The 13111-nt window shown below is 33.8% G+C and overlaps 1 protein-coding gene across 2 annotated transcripts in view; it reads left to right on the forward strand.

The window, feature by feature from the left end:
- The first annotated feature begins 793 nt into the window (after positions 1–793).
- Positions 794–13111, forward strand: part of LOC128160181 (protein Wnt-7b-like) — a 33884-nt gene continuing 21566 nt past the window's right edge. The window contains exon 1 of one of the 2 annotated variants that reach the window (XM_052823462.1): positions 794–1679. In XM_052823462.1, coding sequence (XP_052679422.1) covers positions 1612–1679 — 68 coding nt within the window. In that variant the 5' untranslated portion in view covers positions 794–1611. The remainder of the gene's footprint in view (positions 1680–13111) is intronic. The other variant, XM_052823464.1, reaches the window with a different exon arrangement.

Raw genomic sequence — 13111 nt, forward strand, 5'->3', positions numbered from 1 at the left:
CGGCATGTTTTGTTTCTCAACTAATGGAGACCAAAAATATAACATTTGATATAGGTGAGTAAAGTGAGTTTTCTTTTTCATTCAGTGCTATCGATACTCACGAGTGGAACAAATTGCTGCACAGGATGTGGAATGAATAAAACTCAATCCTGTCTGGTGCGTTCCGGAATAATCGATAGAGCACCCGATTGTTGCTAAGCTTGTAAGGATGCGGGATGCTTTGTAACGTTAAAGGAGCCACAAGAACGTATCCAATGTGTACATGTGACAAAATTTATGTGACAGACATGTAGTTTCATCGACAGAAAATCGGTAACTACATGCTTCATTTTGTGTGCCTCGGGGATTATCGTTCTGTGGTATGCAATTATTACCATCTAGCTCTTCTTTTTATTGAAGGACAAAAGTCGCTTCCAAAAGTGCCCGTGACAGTTGACAATGACGGAGAAAACCCCTACGATGTAGACAAATCTGGAGAGACTAGACACTTCATTTGCTATAAATTTAACACAGTTTGAATAATACCCATCAACTTTGCTGACGGCATCGAGTTTATGTAAATTCAAGTAACGTTTAAAGTATACAGTTCTCCTGCCTTTCCAGTGCGAACAATACGAATTGCTCAGCAATATGTGAAGATCCCCTGTCTATAAGGGGTAAACTTCCACTCGTTTAGATAAGAAATATATACCCAACAAAAGAAAGCACACTAGCAATATTTGGACTGATAAAGCAAAGGTAATGGACTCATGAAGATATCGCAACGTCATTTCAACATCTCCGGTAATTAATACACTAGAGGGCCACAGAAGTGCACCGCGGGTGCTTATCTTCGAGTTGCCCCGTCCGACGACGAATCGGTGAGATATTTTCTCTTTAGCGAAACATGTGGTCCAAAATTCAAGAAGACTTGTGGATAGGTAATCAATTATAAAGCGTAATTGAAATGCAATGACAGTTAACAATTTTTGAGAAGATTTCCCGGTTATTAAATTGATTTCACGAGATGGGAATGTACATACTTCTAAATATGGAATGTCTTAATTGCTTTTTGAGAAGTTAGCTCGGCAGAAGAGAGAGGGTATCATGAAAGTTTTATTTGTGACGAAGTATTACACAACGCTGTAGATCTGATTTTTTGTATCGATTTAAATTAAACGCTGCCCTCTACCTCTCTCTCTCTCTTTAAATGGATGCTTCTTGAGGCCCGCAATCATTGGCGAGAATCGGTTTATATATGAACAGGAATAAGCTATTACACCTAATTAAGACGTAATTAATAACATTTCACGATTCGGTGCCCGAGCGGAAGCCTGTATTTAGTGTTTTTAAAGGATATCAGATGTTCGTTTCGCCCTTGAACAAATATACAATAAATCAATTCTTGAATGTGAAGACGCGACAAATGTTTTAGATGACTGATATTTTTTTTTCCTTCATTTGGATCCGCCTCTTGCAAAGAAATTTTATTTAAGACGATTCTGGTTTAGCAATGGATACCCATATTCAACAATCATCGAATTTGAGTGATTCTCTGATGAGAAAGTTTGAGGAAATCGACATATCCAGTGGGAACTGAAGGAATTCAGAGCCGGAAATGTCCTGAAGAAAATGATTGTGGTTTTGTCTTTGCTATTCCTCATGTTAGATGCTCCACTGGACGCTGCACAAGATAAGGGGTAGGTTCCGTGGCTTATTTTTTTATTTTGATTTTCCCGCATGGCTGTTTTGTGCACTTTTAGACCTATGGTTGCTGCTCTAGGCACTAATCACTCTTCTCTGTTTTTCTTTTTATATTGACCTTGAATAATTATAACTAGTAATATTATGGACTGGAATGTACATCTTTCTCTTTCACTCTCTTTTGCACTTTGGACTTCATTTTCTATTTAAAGAATTATGCAATAAATATTTCAAAATTTTTCCCCCTCATTTTATTGCTAGTACTTAATTGAAGTGTTGCGTCTTCGCGATTCTGAAGTACAATAGCAAGTAATAGATACACATGTATTTCATACAGGTTTGGCAATAAGCTATTCTGAAGAGGGAGGCAAGCGCCATGTATTTGTTCAGGCGCCCATATTATTTCGTTACAAAAATATTTTTTCCGTCGACTCTTGAATGCAATTAAGTGACACGCGCGTTACAACCGCTGCATTTGGCATATTTATTGAGCTAAGAAGTAAGATATAAATGCAAGCTGTGTGCACACATAGTCAGTCCAATACATATTGAGAAAAATAAAATCATTTTATGCTTTATAAAGATTTTTGGTAATATCAAAGATAATTTACCGAAATAATCAAATCATAACAATATTAAAATATATTTACCCTCAAACTCAGAAATATCTCTAAATATTGTTAAATATTTTTTTTTAAATGGTTGGACTCCCATCAAAGTGGAATTCTTGCCTTTTTTTGGTTGAGGGGGGGGGGGGGGGGGGGTAGTTGTTGATTTTCCCCCCTATTTTTGATATTTTTTGAATGTAAAATAATAAGGATTTGATTTGGATCACCCGTTTTGCTGAAACATTATGTAATTTTTCCCATTGCTTAGATTCCCTCACATTAATTGATTTGATCTGTCGCAAAAATGTCAACTCACGATGAGCCATTTAAGTTAAAACTTTTTCTTTCGCCCGGAAGTATTAACATCGTTATTTATAAAACAAGATTTCCTGTAAATATAATCAGCAAAACAAAACAAAACAAAAATCTTCAGATTTAATGAGAGGCAATAATACAATAGCCTCTGATCTGGTATCACATTCACATTGAACACTTCATATATTGACGTTTTAAAACATAGTGAAAGGATATAGTAATACGAAGCGATCGCAATGTGTAAAGTAGCTTTCGAAGCCATCTCATAAATGTCTTAAAGGTACAGCATACACTTACATTAATTTAAAAAAAAGTTTGAAATAAAAGCTATTAATTACACAAAACCACTTAATCTTGCGTTGCAGGTCGCTCTCCCGTATCAAAAGAAACATTAGGGAAGTACGAACTTTACAACCCGTTTTTACAAATTTAATTTGATAAATGATCTTATGTTTAAAAGAAAAGTGAAACATAAGACGAGTGAGTAGAGGTCCGGCCACTCGACCAATTGGTACGAGGTTTCACGAAGCAATTTGTTATGAAGAAGATGAAGTCAAGAGGAAATCAGGAAGTATCTGTTGTTAGGAAAAATGTATCATTAGTCGTGATTTTGTATTGCCCACAAGGTCTGTGGACCCTGAGATTTACCGCTTATTTGACCCAAACGTGAATTTGTTTTATTGGACTTCAAACTTAAAGATTTTGACCTTCAATATCTAGCATCGTTCGCTTCTTGGTCTTTTTACACGTTTTCGTGTGAAACTATTACACCTTAGGCTTTTCTCGACTTATTTTTAACGGACTGAGAGTTTCTTCAAAATATCTTATGAGAGGGAAAAAAAGAAAATTGCCATGCATGTTTCGTCTTCAAAGGCATTGTTGGGTGGTTTAAAGATGCTATGAAACCCTTTTAAACATCCTTACGTTTTCCATCTCAATTGATGGTCTGTCAGTTGAATCGTGGACTTTAACTAAGCAAATAGAAAATATAATTGTTTGATAAGCCTTTGAAAAATTATATTGTTCCTTACAGACAAGCGCAAAAGGTTCAGGTCGATTTAAAATTCGAGGTGTGAGGCAAGTAAAGCAAAGGATTATTTGCATAGGAAAGACAACACACTCAAACAATATTTCACCTTTAAGTGTTAATTTTCTTGCCATAATTCAAGCGTTCTCTTAAAATTGACTTATCATTCACATATCTGTGTCATCGCGGCGTTTAGTAAACATTTGTATTCTGTCGTGCGAAAGAAGTGGGCATCTTTTGAACTGAAGGTTTGAAATATGGTACAAGGACCCCCTTTATACTTTACGGCCGATGTGGAGCTATCCACAACAATCTATAGATCTCAAACAAGTGCGATAGAAAAATCATTTATCTGAAGATTTTACAAAGAAAATTTCAGATTTATGAGCTCTCTAGACTATTGATAAGTTCTGTTGACTTTGGAAAAATTTCATAGGAAGAATATTTCTAATGTCAATAGAACAAATACCAAATAACAAACAGTGGGGCTATGCCGGTATGTTAGTGGGAATTTTCTTGATCGGTTTAATATAACATAATGATAGTTTTTTTTAATTTGCCCTGAGATTACTTAAAACACTACTGCAGTATCGCTCACTGTTTTTATATGAATACTGAAGTACCGCTCTATCAAAGAAAACTAATGTGAAAAAAAACAACTTTTGAACCGAACACATTTTGTAGCATTCGAAATATATAAATTGCCTATAATATTTACTTTTATCTAAATACAGGTATATCAAACATTAAAAAGGCAAACCTTGATTGATAATTGGTATTGTACATATCTACAACGTTAGAAACTTTTATCACCCCCCCCCCTAAAAAATTTACTAAGGATTTAAAAGCATAACATATATTTAAAAACAGAAAAATATTTAACGTGAAATCGTGCGCAGGTGTTAAGATTTAAATCAATTTATATACACCATTGTGTAATTAGTTTCAACGTTTGACTTTTTTGAGTATCTAAGTCTTCAATACATCGTATAGTGAAAATTTAAAGGGGGTTATCAGAATGTTCAGTCTATAGCAGGACCCATTTATTTATCAGCTTGTATAGGAAAACGCTCTCGGAGAAGTTCCTAGCGTTGGGAGACTAAAAAGATTTCAAAAGTAAACGTTTGAGGAGTTTTGCTTTTCATCTTCAATTTAACCGCATAATACCCGTTTGATGCATTTAATTTCCTATGCAAACAGACAATGAAATGAAACATGTATATTAATCTTGTCGGTTTGCGCGAGTTCGTTAATTACTTGGTTTAGGAATGACAGTCTATAGCCTAATGTTTACAAGGCTAGAATTTCTCTCTTTAAAGATAGTTAGGTTACTCCGCAAAGCAAAAAGCAGCGTTTAACCAAAGGTTACTGTCTCTGCGGGGTCCGCCTTTTTGGGTCCTCTCTGCGTTTGGCGAAATACTTCTCCAGCTACACATTTGAAGCATTCCTTACTATGATAAATGTATTCTATCGATTTTTTTATTTTCTAAGGACGGAGTTTTCGGAAGGGGTGCTGGATGCCTTCTTGTCTACCGGGCGTCAACCAAAAATGTTCCCCTCTCGAATCCCGATAAGTTTGGAGCAGTCGCTTCGTGTATACGATAGAGAGCGCATCTTTACGACCAGTATCTAAACACTATAGGGAGATAATTCTTAAACAAGACTTATGGGCCAATAGAATAGATAAATATATGTACAAAGAAACAAAGATAAGAATTTTAATGACCAGATTCTTTACAGATGGATCTTTCGCCAGTCCATATTTTAAAGAATTTAGACCAACATTAAGATAGTTCGGTTTTAATAGCCAGAACGACTCAAGTCTCTTGAACACAAACGATGTCATACACATACATCAGGCATGGTATTCAGGTTTTTAGAGAAGTAAAATAAAATCGAGTTTTGTTGACTCGATATCAAAATGTTGTTTGCTACATTTCCATCTTTAATATCAAACTTTACATTTTAGGGTTTTTTTTCAAAGTCTCTTCCAAAGGAACTTCCATTTAGATGTCAATTAAAAACTAAATTAATAAATTAATGCAGAAATAAATAAAAAATATTTTGACATAAATAATCATCCACAAGTTTATACAACGTAGATTAAACACTCCTTCAAAATGTTCAGAGCTTGTAATTGCAATCCTTAATACTGTTAAGATATATTTGTATACATTAAAAACTCCTACACATTTTAGTGATACATGTATGCAGATAATTTCAACTGTAAAAGTTTCTTTTTTTAAGTTAAATTAAACATATATCCATCCTTTGAAGTTCATTTAGTATACCTGCAGTACATTACCTAGTTTAATCTAAACGCATCTCATTCATTATCTATATGGGTCATAAATTTACCATAATATATAATTTATTGACAAGCCTTTATAATGATTGAACTTAACAAGCTGGGCTTGCCTCTTGATATCCGTTCCATTAAACTATGTATATTTGTTATGCAAGGCAATACCGTATGCATGCTTTATGGGTTTTTCAAATAAATCAAAACAGTTCTGACACTCCGTAAATTCTTCGACCTGGACCCTCCTTGCGTTACAAGGCCTGTCCCCCCATCGATAGGCACAGACCGCTGGGGGTAAGATGAATTACAACCAAAAATATGTGGAAGCTCATTACGATATGATGGAAATGCACTCCATTGTATCCCAATAAAACAATTCCGGTTTTTTTAAATTTTATATTCATAGTTTCGCTACCAATATAAAACTTTCGTTTCAAGATGTTATCCTTGATTGATACCCTTACTCACCAGTCAAAAGCCTTTGGTGTCGTTTATGGAGTTTTAAAACAATGTCTGGGGGCACCAAGGTGTGTTGTTGAAAAATGCGTGGTCATACCTAATATGGTGATTGACGAGTTTTTATGGCGATGTAACACATTGACAAGTTTATCACTTTTAAAACATTAAAATATCGAGGAGGTTTAGTGAAAGAAAAACCTGTTACAACAATAAGATGGTGACAGCGTAAGTGTTCTGTTTGAGTAGATTTCGTATATACAATGTAATACGTACATCTACCTGTATCTTAACAAATACAACAGTATATAATTATTGTTATGCAGTCCTTGCATACGCATAAAATATTGACTTGAATGTTTTTTAACTTCATAGTTTAGTCGACCTTATTCTCTTTGTAATATTGCATAAGTACAGTTCGGAAAAATTATTTTTGTCCACGAATACACTATTTCAGACATTCGGGATTAGCAAAAATTACCCAATAATTGTCAGATTTCAGCCTCAATCTGACTGGAAATAGCTACATATCTTACTCCCCACCTCATTGAGTGTACGAAATCCTATATTTGATTTCGTTTCCTTTTAATGGACAAATCATTGATTCGAAGAAAATCCCCGGAAAAAAATCTGATGCAATCAGGGTAGCTGACAATCATTGTTACACCGTTATGTCCAATTTAAATGGAAAGTTGTGTCAGAGTAATAAATACCGGAAATAACTGTACGATCGTATCCGTCTTTTACAGCATGTTTCCCACTTCCTGTCTGCATTGCTTGGCGCAACCTATCGATAATTATGAGAGTTTGGATATCATTCATATCTGTAGTGCTTCAATAGAAAGTGTCTAAGATTAAGGCATCTGTCATTTTCCTGCTCTGCCCACGCATCTTTGCCGTGCTAGCTAGCCTAATTAGGAAAAACCGAATCAAAATTGTAATCATTGAGAAATCGACGATTCTGTTCGTGCGATATTTCTAATTGATTTAATTAAAACTCTGTTGGCAGTTTCCATCAAGTACATAGTTAATTAAATTAAATTTAATGACAAATTATAAAACAGCTAGACACGTTAAACGAATTGCAGGAGAGAGGGATAGATAGACGGTTTAATTTTTTTTTTTTAATGCTAAATGTAAAATGCACATGTAAGTAGCTGTAAATGATTTTTACAGGTGCACAAACTCCTTTGAATTTTGATGAATGAAATTCCACGCCATTTAAATGATTTGTACAGGTTAAAGCTAAATCACAGAGATCTTGGCAATGTAACAGTCACATAAAGACACTATCAGTTGTAAAGACGAATCACTTTATCAAGATTTTGACTGATGGAGAAATCAAATTTTTTAAGCGCTTTGTATTTCTAGAATTCCGAGAACTGTCAATCCAATGAAGGATAAAATATGTAAAATAATTGACTTCGTGAGTTGTCCTATATTTTGTTATTGTCTCTTAACGTTGCGATCATGTTCCAATTCGTAATCTTTTATACTAGATGGATTTCTTACAATGTCGTACATAGCCAGAGTCAAGGCATCGCGCCCATAATCTTAAATGAACACTTATAATCTCAGCCTCACTTTTCTACTATAAATATATCTATTTTTTTTTTTCAATAAACGTGAGCTCATCTAAATTATATGGTCCCCGGGCCTGGGTTGAATTACCGGTGTACAAGTATAACGCCTGTTTACGTTACATAGAAATATGGTGCTTCATATATTATACGTATAGTTGTGTTATTTATAGATATGCATGCATCTCATGACTTTCATGAAGAAAAGAATGAATGTTTGTTCTGCTTGACATGGCAATAATGACATTATTATGCTGATGATGTAAACTCTTCCATATGCATTATACATATTCATATACTTAATTATACTTCATGAATTTACATTTGTATTAAATTTTTCTCAGTTTAGTAACATTTAATTTCTTTAGACGTTAATTTTAATTCTCTTATTGTATTTTTACGTCTATTTGTGTTTCGTTTGTAAAATTCTTCAAAGCTGCGTCATTAAATACCGGTTTAAAGAGAAAACTTAAACGTTCTATAAACCAAAAAATAAAATAAATTGTGGAACAAAATCGAAAATTGCAGGATGAAAATACTTAATATAAAAATAACTGTACCATATAACCGCTACAAATTATCTTTTTTTGGTCTGCTGTTTGGTTACAAGTAATGTTCAAACATCGTGTACATCATTAAACCAATCTGTCGGGATTTTAATATTCGTTCCATGCAAAGCGGAAACATATTCTAGAAGTACACACCAAAAAGCATACATGTACCACTGCATGTTGCTGAAAGCAAGAATTGGGTTGAAGCACTCAAGTTTTTAAATTTACTTTTTCTTAACACCATAAAGCTAAAAATTGCAAATTTTGACGGAAAAGTATTCCAAAAATCTATCATCTTCTATAATCGCAAGTTAAAGCGGGCAAATCAAAATTTCTTCCCTCGAGTGCCGTGTTCGAATACCAAATGTGCACATAACCTTTATAACTAATGACTAAAATAACTGTCTCTTCAATAGAACTTATTTATGTTCTCCATGATCTGTACCCCGGGGTTGCACATTACCCTGTATTATTGCAACGACGATTTCGTCTACGAGACCCATTTCCAATATGTTGAGGGTGTTAATTTTTTTTCTGTGGTAAATCCTGGTATTAAAATGATTGTTCAACCACTGCTGCGGTGCTTCCCTCTTTGGTAAACCCCATCAATTATCAAGGAATTTTGCATGTCGTAATTCATATCAATGCACTTTGTTCCGGCATCCTTAACAAAAAAGAAACATGGCTAAGAATGACTCAGTACTCAGTATGGGTTGATGAATTGTTGCTTGGAGTCAGCTCTAGGATGTTTTATTTCAAGATTTTCAGACAAAGGCAGATGATTACATTTTGAAAGTGTAATAATGGTTTCCTTGACACCATTGCAAACGAAACTGACACAGAGACACGGATATTTAAGATTCATATGCAAAAAACGTAAATACGTTTCCACACAATTTGACCTGAATTACATGTAGCCTTGGAGTTTTGCTGATTTAGATTTATTCTATGCTTTTTTCAATATGTGATTCATCATAGAGTTCAAATGCTGATTCGAAAATTACGAAATTCTTTTAAATTGTGCTTCAAGGTATATTTTCAATAACCACTTAATAATACAAAAATTAATACAGAAGAAATATCTTTTTATGAATAAAATTTTCAATCTTACCCAAGGGTTTTTCTTATTGTGGTCTTTCTTGGTTAAATAACATGTTTAACATCAAAATTACAACACTTCACTAAGCAATATTTGCAGCTTTACTCATACCTCTTTAATGATCTTATCTAAATTCCAGATAAAATTGATACTCAATTTTAATTAATTTTAAATTTTTTTAAACAAATTTACATACAAAACGAAAGCTTTAGCAACGAATTTATGCATGCATGCATGCATGCGGTGTGTATGAATGTTCTGTAAACCAAAAAATGTAGTACATGTAAATAAGGTACTCATATTTATAACAAATCGCCATGATGTAACAATTGGAGAATATTTGTTCTCGCTAGCTCATCTTTAGGCTAGTGTTATGCCAAACATGTACGGAATTCGTTTAACTACATCGCTTTAAAGACTATAATTTGGTTTAATTACTCTGTTTAAATCAGATTTACATGGATCATACACGCAAATCTATTTTAGATTGCATCTTTTAGACCGATTTTCATTAATTTACTTTTTTGCAGAAAATGTAGGCTTCATAAATGACATTTTCGCTGTATCATAACATGAATTTCAATCAAACACGTTTTATCTTATAACGCTTCCATCGCTACGAAAGCATCGTTTTATGTCAAATAATTAGCATAAACTTGAAGATAGTCTAATTCATAGATTATCCTTCTAAAACCTGAGGCAAAACTCTTAAATACACAGTGCAAAGTTATTAAATATTGCAAAGGTATTTTTTTTTATCATTATGACCTGTTCAAGAAATGACGAAAGTGTTAGCCTTGGAATTTGTAAAAGATAGATTTTGGAATTCTGATGATAGGTTCGACATTGCAATATTGTTCTAGGCTATAGCTAATTGTGCTGCTATTAAATTCATTATCTTGTTAACATAAATTGTTATGGTTTAGATTGTGTCAGATGGTATATTCAACAAGCAGTCATCCGTTTTTGTCCGAATTGCCTTTTGTTTCTATGACGTCATCTTCCGAAAGGTACTCAGAAACTGTCTGTTTGACATGTCCTGCACTTTTAATATCTGTAGATACATCTGTCCTCAACAGGGGCACGTATTGATACAGAGATAACAACAATGTAGCAATAAACATATAAAATGCAATTCAAGTCATTCTTTTCAAACTAGAATGAACATACAAAGACGTTTTTACTTAATATATTTTTAACACCTAATGGTTCCTAGGGCACAGCGTGAAATCTTGTCAACGCACGTAGATCAGGTAAAAAGAATTTTTACACTCAATTTTTTTATTGCTAATTTCTACCGATAAGTTTGAAACTTGATTAACTTGTACTACTTTTTTTTCTTTATCAAAATTGGGATAAAATTATTTTTGCCTCGCTCTCAAATTTCTTTCTTTATATTGTCTTTTATTTATTTGTTGGTTATTCTATAATTTCCATCCATCCCTAATTTAAATTTCAAACCGATTTCAAAAATTGAATAATAGATTTTCCGTAGATTTTTTTCTGACGACTAGAGGTGTCAAAATTAAGATTCAACACAAACGCGAGTGTCATTTCTTGGGTATCAGTTATAATATAATATGGACCTTTCATTCATAGCTCAATTACCCCATACATCAATAGTCAATATGACACGCCTGATTTATTGATTGATCAAGCGAGACCAAAGCCGTGTATGTCATTCTGAATTTCAAGTATTTTATCAATGCGGTTTTATCAAATGTAAGAGAAATTTATGGGGTTCAATCTTGTACCTGCATTGAGAAAAAACGGTCTTTGAGGATGTGCTTAATAAAGAATTCTGATCGGGCCAAATTTCGAACTCAAAAAGCTTACGAGAAATTCAATTTGTTTCCACGACTTTTGTCGTTATTCAGTGGAAAATGAAATGTGTTTTAAATTGATTTTAATCAATTCAACAAAAATTGAAAATTCCTACATTTCAATAAACACTTTTAAGGAAGATAGAATGGGAATGCAAAACAAATAAAGCGTGTTGCTTCTACTGCCAACGCTAACCCTTTGATGTTCGTCAATGAAATATGCTTTTAAATGACCAAAAATACATGTCCTTATTCGGACTACTAAATTCTAGAAGGAAATAGAAATATGACAAGACAAAAAAAAAAATGTTTACTGTTGAGAGTCCGTCTTGTTAAATCCAAGCATTACCAACACAGTCGCTGATGTTTAAATTATGCGTTTTTAAAAATAAAGAGAGAAAAATACCATTGTTCATCAAAATCTTTCGATTTTTATCTGGAATGAATTTGACTGGGGTCAATGGCGAGCTGACAGTTTGGAATGCTTTGATATGTCTGTCTTGTCGCAATACAGGGTCAATACTCACAATTCTCTGTTTACTTTGCTTCAATTCGACTCATTACTCTGGTATTTTGTCTGATCTGATTTAATCGTGAATACTTTTCTGAATTCGTCCTCGCCTCTTTCTATTACCAAGCAGCGAGGAGCCCGTGGAATTCCCTTATCATCTAAAAGCAAAAAGAGGGGAAAAAACCTGTATAAGTGGAACTCCTTTCCTCCATGTTTCCCTCCCTGCCTTCGGATATGCATGGCATCTTGGACTAGTGCTGCCGCTTTGAAACAACGGGTTCCTATCGCACAGCTAGATTAATAAAATCTCGAATCTACCTTTAATAGGAAAACAAACATCATTATTTGTCCACCGATGACATCTCTATTCTGATAACAAGTCATTGTGGGCTTTTCAATTCGGAGTTTCATCTCGAAATGTGTGAAAGATACCTGGAGACACGTTCATTTCTTCAGGGCTGGCGCTGCCTTTGACAAAATCCCTCATAGAGAGCGATGATGGTTTTAAACTACTCCTACTGCCGCTAAGGTAAACCTGATAAAGTTTAACATAAACAAATAGATTATCCTGTCGGGTCGCTAAAATGGTTCTTAATATGGAAGATTATGAAGATTTTGGAGTTTAGGCAGTGACCAGATGAAAGGTTTTGATATTGTTTCCGTAACTTAAACCTTGTGTATTCTTATCCATGATTGAAAGGTTAGCATTTGCAATATGGTTTATAATTGTGATACTGGCTTAACCCGAAAATTTCATCCTGTAACAATTACGACCGTAGTCTTTTTGAAGCACTAGGGAAACAGACCGAGATTTAAATGATTCTCGAGTAAAACTGTTTCCACACTAGTAATTCTTATACTTACTATATATACAGTGCAGTATATATACATGTGCCTCAATTCCCCGGTAATGTGTGATATGCTTGAAGCAATGCAAATTATATAGAAATAATCTGCTAGCAGTGCATTATTCAAGATGTTTCAAATTATTTCCATAACGATTATGAATATCAAAACTTGATCATTACATCACGATGATTATCAGTTTGCAGTTCAATATTCAGCATGTTGCAGAATTGCGTAATGAATATTGATTTATTAAATTGATCCTTTGATCACATATGATATTATTCCCTCGATAATACATAACAAGTTT

The sequence above is a fragment of the Crassostrea angulata genome, chromosome 8, assembly GCF_025612915.1.
Source record: "Crassostrea angulata isolate pt1a10 chromosome 8, ASM2561291v2, whole genome shotgun sequence".
Taxonomy (NCBI): domain Eukaryota; kingdom Metazoa; phylum Mollusca; class Bivalvia; order Ostreida; family Ostreidae; genus Magallana; species Magallana angulata.